Below are 15,283 nucleotides of genomic sequence, written 5' to 3'. Positions count from 1 at the left end.
CTGATTTGTATGTCAGTAGCAACTTTATGTTAGCCTATGTTATGTATATGTTGGTTGAGAAAAAATTCCTGAAAAACATTAGTCATGGTTAAGCAGTTATTTTGCTGTTATATGGCACTCATGTGTTAGATGGTAAAAAAGAAATTGTGGCCAGATATTGTCAGATATTGACAAGTTTTTAGGACACAGATACAGTCAGTCACTTGACACAAGTTATAAAAATGTTATACTTCAAACATGTGATCAGTAATGCAGCAAGCAAGTGGTTTTCTGTCATCTGGTGTCTTCTCACGTGAGTTCAAATGTACCTAGTGTGGTTAAGTTCAGTCATTTTCAACAGATTTTACCCTGATTTTACATTTAAAAACAAGAAAAGAAAGAAAGCGGTGGTCGTAAAGTACCTAAATGGTAAAATAAGCAGAAATCTAACAGTGAAGTATATTATTATTAGCATTAACATTATTATGATCAGCAACACTATGATACAATATACAACATTATTAAGATACAAACAAACTATAAAATCAGTTTAAATTCTGGATATTAAAATCAGCCAATTAGAATTATTTCTGAAGATTCAAGTGGCACTGAAGACTGGAGTAATGGCTGCTTATAATTCAGTTTTGTCCTCACATGAATAAATTACTATTCCAATATTTACAAATAAGACAGTTATTCAATAGCTGTTTTTACTAGATTTTGATTAAATAAATGAATTCTTGGTTAGCGAGCATGAATCTTCATTATTATGATATACAACAACAAGGGAGAAAACATGTTTGTGCACAAACATAAAATGTACACTAAGCACTAACACATGAGAGCACACCGATGCCTACATCTATACATTTGAAATCACCACAAAACACGTGCAAAAAAACAAAACAAGAAGAGCTCTGTACTTTTGTCCACTTCAACACAAAGGAGTCCAGTCATCCTATAGAGAACTGCAGCATGTTACCCTAAAACCACATCTGCCGTGTTCTTCAAATATGGAGAACGCTTCTGTGCCTTGTCACTTGATCTTTTACCTCTATCATGACAGTGCAAAAAACAGCTCAGAGAGACACATTAATGTGATCTTTAAGTTGGCCTTGAGTCCATAGTTCACAGGATTCATGATCAACGGAGAGAGTGCCAAACAAGATATTATGTGACAGTGTGAAGGGAAAAAGAGACTCATAAAAACAAGTGCAGGTAATACAGAATGAGCAAGGATATGTTAATGAAGCAGAATCTTTGTGAGACTGAGGTAAACAGGATGTGGGTTGGGTAAAACCTTTCAAAGAAATCCAGGCAAGCTACGTGATTCAGAGGAATCTGGATCTTCCCACACAAATGGTATTTCACATTAACAGGAAATCAAATGCTGCTGTATATTAATCACAATGCTTACAGGCAGAGAAGAGAGAATGAGTTATAGAAAAACCCTGAGATCATCATCACGGTGTAGTAAAAACCATGTGAAATATTATTCATGAGAAGTGAATAAGTATGAATAATAATGGAAGTTGGTGATCTTTGCCTGGAGCTTTTTAAAATGAATTCTAATGAACTTTTGTTTATATTGTAGGCCTATACACTGATAGACATTTTTTCATGTGTTTGTTTGATCAGCTCATGAATTGCTGACATGCAGCAGCTACTCAGTCACATGTTTTCATTTATGTACATGACAGATTCTTTTATCCAAATGTATACATTTTTATCTGAGAAACATAAAACACACAAGCCAATCCCAACCTACACAAATTCCCTCAGATGCTTATTAAAAGGGCAATGGCATAGACCTTTGTTGTCACTGAAAAATGTACAGTAAGCCTGTCTTTACTGCAAATTAAGCTCCTTTAGAAGACCCCTCTGTGACATTATTATTATTATTTTTAACATGTTTGGAAATTGTATTTTAGTTTAAAATTATGCTTATATTACCTGTACATTTTTTCTATAGTTTTCTTTTCTTTTTTTATTATGTCAAAATGTTTCCTCACAGGCCATGCAGCTAAGTCATATAAGCACATATAGGCATAGACACATATATACACAGGCATACTGTTTCTGAAAGAGTGTGTCACATGCAGTTTGTTACTGGAAGAGGCAGAAAATTTGCAACTTCATCAAAATATTTATGAGCGATGTTTTGCAGTGTTGTCATTGGTATGACTGCTGACATTGCCTTGAATAATAAAATCAGAACTCACATACTGCTGAGACACAATCAAACAAATACAATTTGAAAGATTAAAAGAAAGAAGAAAAGAATCTCCAGTTGTTGTTTACAGGAAATTTCCTTCTACACAGAGTGTTCCCCAGCATTACACTCTTACAAGCCACATACAATTGCTGTTACGTAATTTCCCTTTTTTTTCTTTTGCACTCAGCATCACTATTTGTTTTATGGGTTTATGACAGGCACCTGATCAGAGACACCAAAAACGCCTATATAAACTCAGATCGTCACTCTGACAGACACTGACAGGCCGGGTGACTGACATCAAGGAAACTTATATCCTACATACCATCACAAGTAAGTTCTCAGGTTAGATGTAAATAAATACTGTTTGAGGGAAAATGCGGGGGAGTACAGAAGAAATGAAACAGTGACGTTAGACACTCAGTTCTGTTTTATCTCGTGCACCTCTTGTCCGACCTCACACTCGTGTCTTCTCTTTCTCGGTGCAGGATGAGGTTTTTGGTTGTTGCCGCTGCTTTTCTGGCTGTTGCCAGTGCTGCCAGTCTTTCTCTGGAGGACATGGAGTTTCACGCATGGAAAATGAAATTTGGTAAGAGAGTCTGCTTCTTAGTTTTATCTATCTTATCTATCTTCAGAATCTTGAGAAAAGAGAGTCATCAGCTGCTTGTGTGTATCAGGTAAGATCTACCGTTCTGTGGAGGAAGAGTCTCAGCGTAAGCAGACCTGGTTTTCCAATCGCAAACTGGTTTTGGTGCACAACATGATGGCAGATCAGGGCATCAAAACCTACAGGCTTGGCATGACGTACTATGCTGACATGGTAAAAATTAAAACACTCTCTCTCTCTCTCTCTCTCTCTCTCACACACACACACACACACACACAAAGAGGTCATTATAATTATCATCATAATCAGTTAGAAAATTGATGCTGAATGTGAAGTGTATTTTAAATTTTTTTTCTATTATATCTTTTTTAATATATTTGAAATATAGTTAAACAAATATATATATATATATATATATATATATATATATATATATATATATATATATATATATATATATATATAATTAATAATCTTATTCAATTAATTAATTTTGCTTTACATGAAACTTCATCACATTCCTCCCATCCTCTCTCAGAGCAATGAGGAATACAGACAGGTGGCGTTCCATGGATGTCTTGGCTCCATGAATAACACTAAGGCCCGTGGTGGTGCTACATTCTTCCGGCTGAAGGATGCTGTTGTGGTGCCCAGTTCTGTGGACTGGAGGGACAAGGGCTACGTGACCGATGTTAAAGACCAGAAGGATTGTGGATCATGCTGGGCCTTCAGTGCAGTAAGAATCACATTTTAACATTTACAAACAGATCTTATATGGCTAATGTTTATAGCTCAGGTCAGCATTCTTAACCTCTTTGCATGTATTCATCCTTCTTTTGTCTCTCAGACTGGTTCCCTGGAGGGTCAGACATTCAAGAAGACAGGAAAACTGGTGTCTCTGAGTGAGCAGCAGCTTGTGGACTGCTCTGGTTCTTTTGGGAACATGGGCTGTGGTGGAGGACTAATGGACCAGGCCTTCCAGTACATTAAATCCAATGGGGGTCTGGATACAGAGGAGTCCTATCCATATGAGGCCATTGTAAGTCGTAATGATGTTTGAGTCTGACCATAGTGCTTCACCTTGTCGTTGTTGTAGTTTTTAAATGATTTCATTTAAATTTCATTTAAAGCTCATCAATTGTCTCCTCACAGGATGATCAGTGCCGTTATAACCCGAGCAATGTGGGTGCCACATGCACAGGATATGTTGATGTCACCAGTGGGGATGAAAGTGCTCTACAGGAGGCTGTTGCCACAATCGGCCCTATATCTGTTGCCATCGATGCTGGACACAGCAGCTTTCAGCTCTACGAATCAGGTAAATGCTATCACTTGTTTTTTAGGTCCTGGGTTTTACATTTGACATTTTATTCATTATTTATTCAGGTTTGAATTCAAAATGTGTTGTCTAATTTCATAAATCATGTTTGTAGGTATCTACAATGAGCCTGACTGCAGCAGCTCTGACTTAGATCATGGTGTCCTGGCTGTTGGTTATGGAAGTTCAAATGGAGAGGACTATTGGATCGTCAAGAACAGGTTAAGAAAAAAGCACATGTTGATGAAGCAGTAATAGTACGTTGCTGAGCAAGGAGTAAAACTATATGTAAACATTCAAAACTTCTGTGATTTTAGCTGGGGTGTGGGATGGGGTGACAAGGGCTACATCATGATGTCCAGGAACAAGAGCAACCAATGTGGCATCGCTACTGCAGCCAGTTATCCTCTGGTCTAATGGGTGAGTTCATTACTTATATGATTGCATGGCTTTAGTCAGTTCACACAATTGGTGCAAGTTCATTTACCTGTAAAAAGGTTTCTATAAACATTCAAAACATTGGTTTAAATGTAATAAATACATGTCAATGTTTACTTTGCAATTAAGGATAAAATTACTTTCTTATGTTCTGCAGGAAAGATGAACACGGACAACGGAAGGGAGAAAAGGAAATGTGGACCGTTTGACTGATTGTACAAGAATACCTCATAATCATATTTTTAGTTTAATTACAATTTGAAAAATTTGAATGAACTAACTTCAGCTGTTGTTTATATTTTCAAATCCCCTGACTAGGAAAACACTATGTTAGTATGAAGTACGAAATAAAAATGTATGTGGTTTATATTTGATCATCAAACTCTCATTCTTGTGGTTGTTTGGTCTTTTCCTATATTTCCTCTTCATAATTCACAATCAACACAATGCTCAGTTTGGCTTGTTTTAACTAGATAGCTCTTTAAAATCATCAGGAATCCAAAACATTAGACTTTTCCTCATTAAAATCATGCAACCAAGTCTTCATCTGTTTTTTTCCCCCCCGGAGAACACTACAATACCAAGCAGATAGACAAGTGTTCGGCTTGTTTTAACCGATGATGATTCGCATGGTTAACTTGTTTTAACTGAAAGGTTCTTTAAATAGTCAGGAACCCAAATCACAAGACTTTTTTTTGTGAGATGCATACGTGTAACATGCATACGTTTTTACTTCATACGTTTTTACTACATACTAAGGTTACACGGGCCTCTATTCCTTCCCATCAGGCAGTGACTGACAGAATTTATAAAAATACAATAACTGAAAGTAAAACAGTACTACAGTTTAGAGGAGCTTGAGGTCCTGGGGTGAGGGGGGGGGGGGGGGGTTGTCTTGAGAAAGTCTATGCAGCCTGGTTTGTTTTTATGAAAAAGATACAGTTTTATGGAAACAAACTGTTTTAAAATAGATCCTATAATATGACTTCATAAGGATTACTGCATATGTTCATTATTTATTGAATGATATTATTAGAGTATACTGTGCATGCTTAAAGATAGAGTGTGTTCATTTATGAAAACACCTATATAATCTCACATCTTCATTCTGCCAAACACTGACACACCGGGTGATTGACATCAAGGAAATGTATATCCTACTTACCATCACAAGTAAGGTTTTCAGGTTTAACCAGATTAAAAAAAAAAAAAAAGTACTGCTGGAGGAAAAATGTGGGGGAGTACAGAAGAAATGAAACAGTGACATTAGACACTCAGTTCTGTTTTATCTCGTGCACCTCTTGTCCGACCTCACACTCGTGTCTTCTCTTTCTCGGTGCAGGATGAGGTTTTTGGTTGTTGCCGCTGCTTTTCTGGCTGTTGCCAGTGCTGCCAGTCTTTCTCTGGAGGACATGGAGTTTCACGCATGGAAAATGAAATTTGGTAAGAGAGTCTGCTTCTTTAGATTGATCTGTCTTTAAAATCTTGGGGAAAGAGAGTCATCAGGTTCTCTTTACTGACTGAATAAACAACCTAGACAAAACAGACAGTGAAGCCTTTCAGACAATAACCAAAGACAGAAGCGTTTGATGAATCTCAGACATCGTTCATTGTTTCCTCTCTCACTTCAAGCTTTTATTCTACTGTATAAATGCTGTAAACTTTTTATTCATCAGAAACATCCTGAGAAAAGTATCTCAATCACAAAGCAGCAAAAACTGTTGCTAATACATTAATAATAAATGAGCATATTAGAATGATTTCTGAAGTGACATCTGAAGACTGGAGTAATGATTGCCGGAATGAATTAGATTTTAAAGTATATTAAAAAAGAAAACTGGTATTTAAAAATTGCAATATTATTTTACTTTTTAATGACAATGCATGAGAAATGAGTTAGCCTCACTCAGCACTTGACACAGGGTGACGTTCCAGGGTAAATGTGACCCAAGACCACAAAACCAGTCACAAGTAGCACAGGTATATTTGTAGCAATAGCCAACAATACACTGTATGGGTCAAAATGATAGATTTTTCTTTCATGCCAAAAATCATTAGGATTTTAAGTAAAAACCATGTTCCATTAACTTAATTTTTGATTAGTAATATGCATTGTTAAGAACTTAATTTGGACAACTTTATAGGTTATTTTCTCAATATTTAGATTTATTTTTTTGCACCCTCAGATTGCTTTTTTAAACATGTGAAACTTTGTAGTGAAATTTGTATCATTGAAATTATATTTTAAACATTACAAATAACTATAATCAAATTCATGCTAAAAATGTATTAATTAAGATATTTATTTTCAATCAAACATCAGGTAAGATCTACCGTTCTGTGGAGGAAGAGTCTCAGCGTAAGCAGACCTGGTTGTCCAATCGCAAACTGGTTTTGGTCCACAACATGATGGCAGATCAGGGCATCAAAACCTACAGGCTTGGCATGACGTACTATGCTGACATGGTAAAAATTATTACACACACACACACATACACACAAACAAAAAATGTACATAATAATAATAATACAATTATGATAAATATGTAGTGTAGTATTTCTAATGCTTTTTAAAAATATATGATTTTTTAACAATAAACAAATATATAAAATTAATTATCTAATTCAATTGATTTATTTTCATTTACATGAATCTTCCTCACATTTCTTCCATCCTCTCTCAGAGCAATGAGGAATACAGACAGGTGGCGTTCCATGGATGTCTTGGCTCCATGAATAACACTAAGGCCCGTGGTGGTGCTACATTCTTCCGGCTGAAGGATGCTGTTGTGCTGCCCAGTTCTGTGGACTGGAGGGACAAGGGCTATGTGACCGATGTTAAATACCAGGGGGGGTGTGGATCATGCTGGGCCTTCAGTGCAGTAAGACCCACATTTTTGCCTTTAAAAACAAATCTTACAGTCTTACCTTCTGCTTTATTCATCCCTCTTTTGTCTCCCAGACTGGTGCCCTAGAGGGTCAAACATTCAAGAAGACAGGAAAACTGGTGTCTCTGAGTGAGCAGCAGCTTGTGGACTGCTCTCGTGCTTTTGGGAACCTGGGATGTAATGGAGGACTAATGGACCAGACCTTCCAGTACATTGAAGTCAATGGGGGTCTGGATACAGAGGAGTCCTATCCATATGAGGGCATTGTGAGTCATAATAATGTTTGAATAATAAATAATTCAGCTAATTTTTTAAAACAGTTTTAATCAACAAAATTCTCCTCGCAGGATAATCAGTGCCGTTTTAACCCGAGCACTGTGGGTGCCACCTGCAGAGGATATGTTGATGTCATCAGGGGGGATGAAAGTGCACTACAGGAGGCTGTTGCCATAGTCGGTCCTGTATCTGTTGGCATCGATGCTGGACACATCACCTTTCAGCTCTACGAATCAGGTTAGTGTCATCACTTGGTATTAAATGTGACTTTTTTTTATTCTTTGTTTATTCAGCTTTTAAATAGAAATATGCTGGCTAATTTAATAAATAATGTTTGTAGGTATCTACGATGAGCCTGAGTGCAGCAGCTATTTCATAAATCACGGTGTACTGGTTGTTGGTTATGGAAGTTCAAGTGGAGACTATTGGATCGTCAAGAACAGGTTAAGAAAAATGTTGATGACACAAAAATGAATAATGATAATTAAAAATAATACAGAACCGAACAGAGCTAAAACAACCAAAAAATTCAAACCTGCTGTGATTGTAGCTGGGGTGTGGGATGGGGTGACAAGGGCTACATCCTGATGTCCAGGAACAAGAGCAACCAATGTGGTATCGCTTCTTTAGCCAGCTATCCTCTGGTCTAATGGGTGAGTTCATTACTTATATGATTTCATGGCTTTAGTCAGTTCACACAATTAGAGCAAGTTCATTTACCTGTTAACAAAAGGCTTCTATAAACATTAAAATTACAAATACATTTTACTTTGCACTTAGGAATGAAATGATTTTCTTGTGTTCTGCAGGAAAGATGATCATGGACCTGATGCAAATCGGAGAAAGTAGAATGTCAACCGTTCTAATGATTCTACAGCAATACTTCAAAATCATACTTTTATTTTGATTACAGTTTTGAACATTTGAATAAACTGACCTCAGATGTTCTTAATTTCAAATCCCTTGACTACACAAACACTGTTTCCATGACGTAGGGAATAAAAATGTCTGAAAATGAACATCTGTGTGGTGTATATCTTATCGTCATGCATAAAAATGGTCATCCTTGTGGTTGTTTAGTCTATTATTTCTTTTTCATAATTCATAAACAGCACAATGTTCAGTAAAGTATCTGTTAAAAGACACTAAAGTACCAATAAGATAATGTGTTTGGCTTGATTTAACTAAACAGTTCTATAACAGTTCACAGACACGAGGGCCTTTGGTTCATCTTCATACACAATTATAGAAAGAGTTAAAAATCTATCTATCTTTATAATACATTAATGTAGAGAATTATCTGTGGGTATTTTTGTGACATGAGTCATCTGGTTTAACTTTAATATTGACTTAATATTTAATATTTAATATCAAGCCATTAAGAATGAATTAAGGTCTGAATTAGATATGCTTTTAAACATGAAAGTTTTAATGTGACAGGTTCTGTGACTTTATTTCTCTATTTTGGGAATAATTCCAAAGTAGTTTTATGATTACTTCTCTTGCATTCCATGCATATTGCCATCAAAATGGCTTACAGAAAATGACTTTGCACATTCTTCTGCAGTCCAAGCATACAGTCACAGAATTTTAAGTGTACTATCAGATGTATGCAAACTGAATGAAAAACATCTCACAATTTCCTGGTCCTCCATTAGGATCCTCTTATCCTAAAAGCTTTGTGTGTTTTAAAGCCATTTTAACAAAAAATACCCTTACAATTACAATAATACAAAATTGCTTAGTACGGAAAATAGGTATATTTGCAAATAAACTAATAATAATTTTGGTTGAATGCTTAATTTTTTGTATAAATAATGTCTTAAATAAAATAAAAAAGGGACAAAAGTTGCCACTGGGTGCTGGTACCATTTCAAAAGCTACACTGTACTTTTTATATTGTACTTTTAGTGTACTAAAATCTTGATGGTATGAATTTTTTTTTTTCTACTAAAATCTCTTGATAGTATAAATTCTTCTTCTTCTTTTTAGGGGAAGTAATTTCTCATGCTCGTTTTGAGTTAAAAAATAGCCTGAAGATATTTTTAACAGGCGTCACTGGTCTTGTTTCCGTGTTTACAACTTTTATGGCGCTTGCATTGCTCAATCTTCAGTCTGTGGTATGTCACTTGTATACATCTATAAGATAAAGAGCCCACATGACAGTTTCTCTGAAACGAAAGAGAAATGTATGCTTTTGTTTAAACTATTGCACAACCCTTATGAAAATTAACTGTGGTTTTACTACAAATAAAACTAAAAAACATGGTTATTATAGGTAACCACAAATGAACCATAGCTTTGCCTTGCTAAAAACAGTTTAACCATGGTATTTGTAGTACAAACAGTGGTTATAAACATGGTAATCAATACATGTTTACTAAACTTTTACTATAATAAAACCATTGTTCATTTTCGTAAGGGAAAGTAATTGATCTGAAAGCATGATCAGTGGCCTTTCAGGAGCAATAAACCTATAGAGGACTACTCAACACAAAAGGCTCTAAACTACAGACAAAGATCATTCGCTTCACGTTGGTCATGTTGTGTTTGGTTTTTGTATATATTCTTTATTAAGGTTTAATTTGTAAATGTTTAATCTATGTCTGGAGCCAGGCCTGATTAAAGGAAAAGTGAGAGCAAATTTAAATGCAGTTTATACTTTTGACCACTGGATGGCGAGAAAGTTGTAAACTTGCAGTACCTTTGTCACGTGCTGTTGCTACACAGTATATAGCTTGTTTACTAGTGTGGTTTTACCTGAACTCTAAAATGTACGTTTTCATTGGTAGGATCTGAACATTACATCATAAATTGGCATGTTTTCGTTTTTAGGATTTGCAAATATGTCCCTATTCATTATTATGAACAAGTGGAATAAATAATGGATTTCTGTCCAGGTAAAACACATGTATTGCATTGACTTTTTAGCCAAACGTCTGACAATATTTGAAAACTATAAACTGGAGTGCTGCTGAGAAGCTGCTAGATGATTGATGAAAGCGTTCCCTTAGTGTCACAAGCAGTAATAATGATGATGATCCTCCCTCAGTCCCTAGTTTGTTGATAACCATGGGAGACGGAGCTGGAGTGAACATAGAACACGAGAGTAAACAACTTTTTGCTATTAAGCTGTCCTTGATTTTACCAGTTCAGTCTCATACTGGTGGTCTTAGTATTTATTTGGGAATGAAAAACTGCAGCACTCTTGTCTTGATCATTGTAGGATTGACACCCACTGACACTGACTCGCTTCTTGGATCAAAAAAACACACACATTTGTTTTTCTGTCATGGTGGGGACTCACCATTGTCTTGTTTTGTGTTGTATTGAGCTAATGATAATAATATTGCATAAAATCAAGGATGACATTAGCAACCATCAAGCAGGAGCGGTATTTACTTAAGGAGAGGGTTATTTCATGGTTTATTTGTGTCACAGCACCTTCATTTGCATCAAGTCATTTGGTGTAGCACTACTATTCATTTTTGACGAGGAGCTCCGTAATGCTAAATAAATCTCTGAATGATGAAGGATCTGCATCATGAGCAATGCAGTTTACATAGCTTTGATTTACTCTATTCATCCTCCATTATTTTCTCCATCTTTCCTTCCTTCCTCTTTTCCTCTCTGTGAATCTCATCATCACCACACAGCTGTTGGTTAATGAGACTCTCGTCTCTCATTTCAGTGGTTTTTGTGATGAAAATTATGTTTCTTCTCATCCAGAAATACGAAGTGTATTATTGAAGAAAGTGGAAAAAAAAGATTAATTACCTAAACTAATGGTGGCAGGCAGAAAGTATTTTCTGTATTTGTATATAGCTATGTACACTGAGACATGAATCTAGAAATGAAGGTGCTCTTGTAGCTTTATGTTAGTTCAGCCCCCAAATATGATTCCCTGTGCGAGAGACCCTTACATTATAAAGGCAATTGTGCATTCAAAAAGATTTATACTGTATTATTACAGTATGTGTGATAAAGACAACAAAATTAAGTTAATTTTCAAAGCATATTTTATGTTTATTGTAAAACATGCATAGTATACATGCAAATATTTAAGTAGTCTGAGAGCAAAATGATTTTGATTTAATTTCTCTAATTAGTTTAGTTTTTCCTGCAGAATTATTGTTAATGTAGTTTTTGATGATGAGTTTTTAACATAATTATTATGAAATAATTTGAAATAATGTGGACTGACAGCTTTAACAAAAGGGTATTCCATCAATGAACAACCTCATAGCTCAGAGTAAGTCTGTCTTTAAACTGGCAGTTTATATTCCAGAGAGCAGTGTAATATAATTTTAATAGGGCCTTTTGAAAGAAGAAAGAAATATTGTCTCATTTAGTAAATGTAAATGTAAACAGAAAAGGTTCATTAACATATTTTAGTACACAACATATGATTGATTGGCTGATGTCCCATAACAAAGAAGTGGGAGTTTGATGTGAAAATAGTCAAATGTAGATAAATGAAGAAAAGACTATAAAGAGAGTAATCCCATGTCTCTCCTTCCTTCTCATGATTGGCTGAGACCAAGAGCATGAGGCTCTTTTACTCAGTAAATGAATCAGATAAACAGCAAAAACTGGGGCAGTCAGCACGACTCCTGATTACAGCTTGTAATCCCAATTATACCTCCTTCCAAACAGGCAAACAAATACACACTCTCACACACACAGCTCCCTCCAGCTGTTAGTCAGAAAAGGACCCATCCCTGCTGTGCCCACAGACTGCCAGAGTTGTCTGACGACCCACATGGTTAATTATTGGGCACGTGTGAAGCTCTGCCCACATGTCTTAAAAACTGAGTTATATTTGCATTAGCTGAGGCTTTGCATTGTTCTCATATAGAGCTGAAGTGAATGAAGATCAATCAGTTGATGCATGTGATTATCAGAACAGAAGCTTCACAGCATGTTTCTTGAGTGGAAAAAGAGTGTCAGTTAGAACAGACGTCATTCTCTGTCAGAATACAAATTTATATACAGCATCAGTTCAGTTGCAGTAGCAGTGAAACATTGTAAACTTACCATTTAGCTGAAGGAGCGAAATATCTATTCTTCCGTTTTGTGACATACAGCCAACAGAAAGAATGCAGTAGGATGGGGACTTGTTGATAGGATGGAAACAGATATAAATTTGAGCTTGCAATTGATTGGATGAAAGGGCCTAGTTACGTGAACTAAGTGATTGGAGAAGTTTAAAGCGATGCTCCACCCCAAAATGAAAATTTTGTCATAAATCACTTACCCCCATGTTGTTCCAGACATGTAAAAGCTTTGTTCGTGTTTAGAAAGCAATTTAAGATATTTTCGATGAAAACCGGGAGGCTTGAGACTGTCCCATTGACTGCCAAGTAAAATACACTGTCAAGGTCCAGAAAAGTATGAAAGACATCGTCAGAATAGTCCATCTGCCACCAGTAGTCTATCTCCTCTGTGTCTCTCCACATCACTCACTGCCTACACTCTTCTATGTCAGCTGCACCACAAAGATGCTGTTTCTACATGTATTTATGCATTGATTCGAAAGAAAACAGCGCATCCTTGTGGCGTGGCTGACACAGAAGAGCATAGGCAGTTTGAGTGATGTGGAGAGACACAGGAGACTGTTGACAAAGGAATTGTTGAATAAAGCCATCATTTTTGTTTTATTCGCGTACAAAAAGTATTCTTATCGCTACATAACATTACGATTGCAACACTGATGGCAGATTTTTCTCGACCTTGAGAATGTAAGTTACTTGACAGTCTATGGGACAGTCACAAGCCTCCCGGTTTTCATCCAAAATATATTTGATTGTTTTTCCGAAGAAGAACAAAGCTTTTACGTGTTAGGAACGACATGGGGGTAAGTGATTAATGAAAACATTTTCATTTAACATACATCTAGTCTGTCGTTTCACCTGGAAGATATTTTGATTAAACATGTAACAGATATGCAGGTCAGCGATTCATGGGTTAAATTCTGTTTTATAAATTCAGACTGTTGGTACTAAATGCCAGCCTGGCTGGACTTAAACTATTTACGATGCCCATGCAAGCTTCAAAGAAGAAACGAAAACCCCCAACCCAAATTCTTCCAACACTGGAGACAAAGGAACTTTTCGTATAAGTTCCTTACTTTCATTTTATTATTAATATGTATTTTAATTATGTTTATGGATTGCATAAAATGGTTAATCCTTGTTATGTGAAGAGTATAAGTTGCAAGCTTATACTTTAGGAAATGTCTCTCCTCACTTTAACCTTCTCAAAGAAAGCCATGTTTCTGCAACCCCCACTTTTGCAGGTCGTAAAGTTTACGACCACACTGGAGAGGAGAGAAGCCAAATCTTCTCCCCAATGCATTCTATGGAATGAATTTGTTACCTATTAGTTTTTATGCTGTATAAATGTATTACGTATTCCCTTTTGGTACATTTAGATGTTTCCCAACATCTGCAGTGTTATCATGTGTTAAACAAATCTTTAAATGTGTAATTCGATCTAAAAATTAGATCTTTGGTCATATATATATTATGTCTAGTCTTGTTCTAATCGTCATGCTTTGACAGACCCATTTATCTAGAGCAAAGTAATGAAAAATGTATTTAATCTGGAATAATGAACTTGCTTTAATATTCCTGATGAAATCGGACAGGCCCTAAATCATCAGGGGTTTGTCTCAACCGAGACAAAGGAACTTTCCCTCCGCTTCAGATCGCGGACATTCATTGGATGCTCCCTCGAAAATGGGCGTGAACTATTTCAAGCTATAAGAATTGACCAAACAAGGTCCACCCTCTCTTCGTCGCTCTTTCTTGCGCTTCTTTCTCTTCTCCGTTCTCGGACACGCTGCTCTCCAACGTATGGCCGCGCTCATAGCGCGAACCCCCTCAGCACAGGGGCTGAGAGAAAAAGCCATTTTAATGGCTCCTTTGGAAGCTTTCGTTTCGTTCGTTTTCTTTTCTTTTCTTTACTAAGTTTATTAAACTATTCGCCTCTCCACACAATGAAGACGAATTCTGGAACATTGTTTGTTGAACCTTTCAAATACCGCGCGAAGATGAACGAACACCTCTTTGCAACAAAGGAACACGTGACTCCACGCTCACGCCAAGATCCAGCGCAGCTTGCGCGCGCGTCACACGGCCTCCGGCCCACGCGCGCAGTTTTCAAAGGACCACGTGACATCACACGTGCGTCGCCGGTACCACGCTCACCCACTGGGCCATGCAAGTATCGTTTTCTATGGAGATTTAAATGCTGCTTTAAAGTGTTGCTATTATTTGATTCGTTGTTGGTTCCACTAAGGTTTACTGACTGATTTTCATACCTGAGCTCATTCTGTGATCTCTCTCGCTTTCTCCACTTCTCCCTCGCTCTCTCTCTCTCTCTCTCTCTCTCTCTCTCTCTCTCTCTCTCTTTATTTGGATTCCGTTATGTCTTGTAAATGTTTATTGTCTGTATTTTCGTACGCATATTTACTCTGTGTGATTTGTAGTTTGATGTATTACTAGTTGAATTATTAAAAACTCATATATAAAATGATTGGCTTTGGACTCCACCCCACT

General features: G+C 36.5%; 2 protein-coding genes across 4 annotated transcripts; both read left to right on the top strand.

Moving 5' to 3' along the window:
- The first annotated feature begins 2,421 nt into the window (after positions 1-2,421).
- Positions 2,422-4,945, top strand: LOC127976385 (procathepsin L-like). Of its 2 annotated transcripts, none has more exons than XM_052580772.1 (9): positions 2,422-2,539; positions 2,683-2,783; positions 2,872-3,014; positions 3,340-3,537; positions 3,649-3,840; positions 3,954-4,119; positions 4,235-4,340; positions 4,437-4,539; positions 4,715-4,945. In XM_052580772.1, exons 2-8 carry the CDS (start codon positions 2,684-2,686, stop codon positions 4,534-4,536), a joined length of 1,005 nt encoding a protein of 334 aa, XP_052436732.1. In that variant the 5' UTR covers positions 2,422-2,539; position 2,683; the 3' UTR covers positions 4,537-4,539; positions 4,715-4,945. The 2 variants fall into 2 exon arrangements, with proteins under 2 accessions (XP_052436732.1, XP_052436731.1); XM_052580771.1 differs by having other exon boundaries at positions 2,479-2,527.
- On the top strand, positions 2,422-8,740 carry LOC127976386 (procathepsin L-like). Of its 2 annotated transcripts, XM_052580774.1 has the most exons (9): positions 2,479-2,527; positions 5,900-6,000; positions 6,881-7,023; positions 7,242-7,439; positions 7,520-7,711; positions 7,793-7,958; positions 8,062-8,164; positions 8,272-8,374; positions 8,531-8,740. In XM_052580774.1, exons 2-8 carry the CDS (start codon positions 5,901-5,903, stop codon positions 8,369-8,371), a joined length of 1,002 nt encoding a protein of 333 aa, XP_052436734.1. In that variant the 5' UTR covers positions 2,479-2,527; position 5,900; the 3' UTR covers positions 8,372-8,374; positions 8,531-8,740. The 2 variants fall into 2 exon arrangements, with proteins under 2 accessions (XP_052436733.1, XP_052436734.1); XM_052580773.1 differs by lacking the exons at positions 8,272-8,374; positions 8,531-8,740 and having other exon boundaries at positions 2,422-2,539; positions 8,062-8,210.
- Positions 8,741-15,283: the final 6,543 nt, after the last annotated feature.

This window comes from Carassius gibelio, chromosome B17, assembly GCF_023724105.1.
Source record: "Carassius gibelio isolate Cgi1373 ecotype wild population from Czech Republic chromosome B17, carGib1.2-hapl.c, whole genome shotgun sequence".
NCBI lineage: Eukaryota > Metazoa > Chordata > Actinopteri > Cypriniformes > Cyprinidae > Carassius > Carassius gibelio.
The sequence above is the reverse complement of the archived record's forward strand: the minus strand, read 5'-3'. Positions and strand labels throughout refer to the sequence as shown.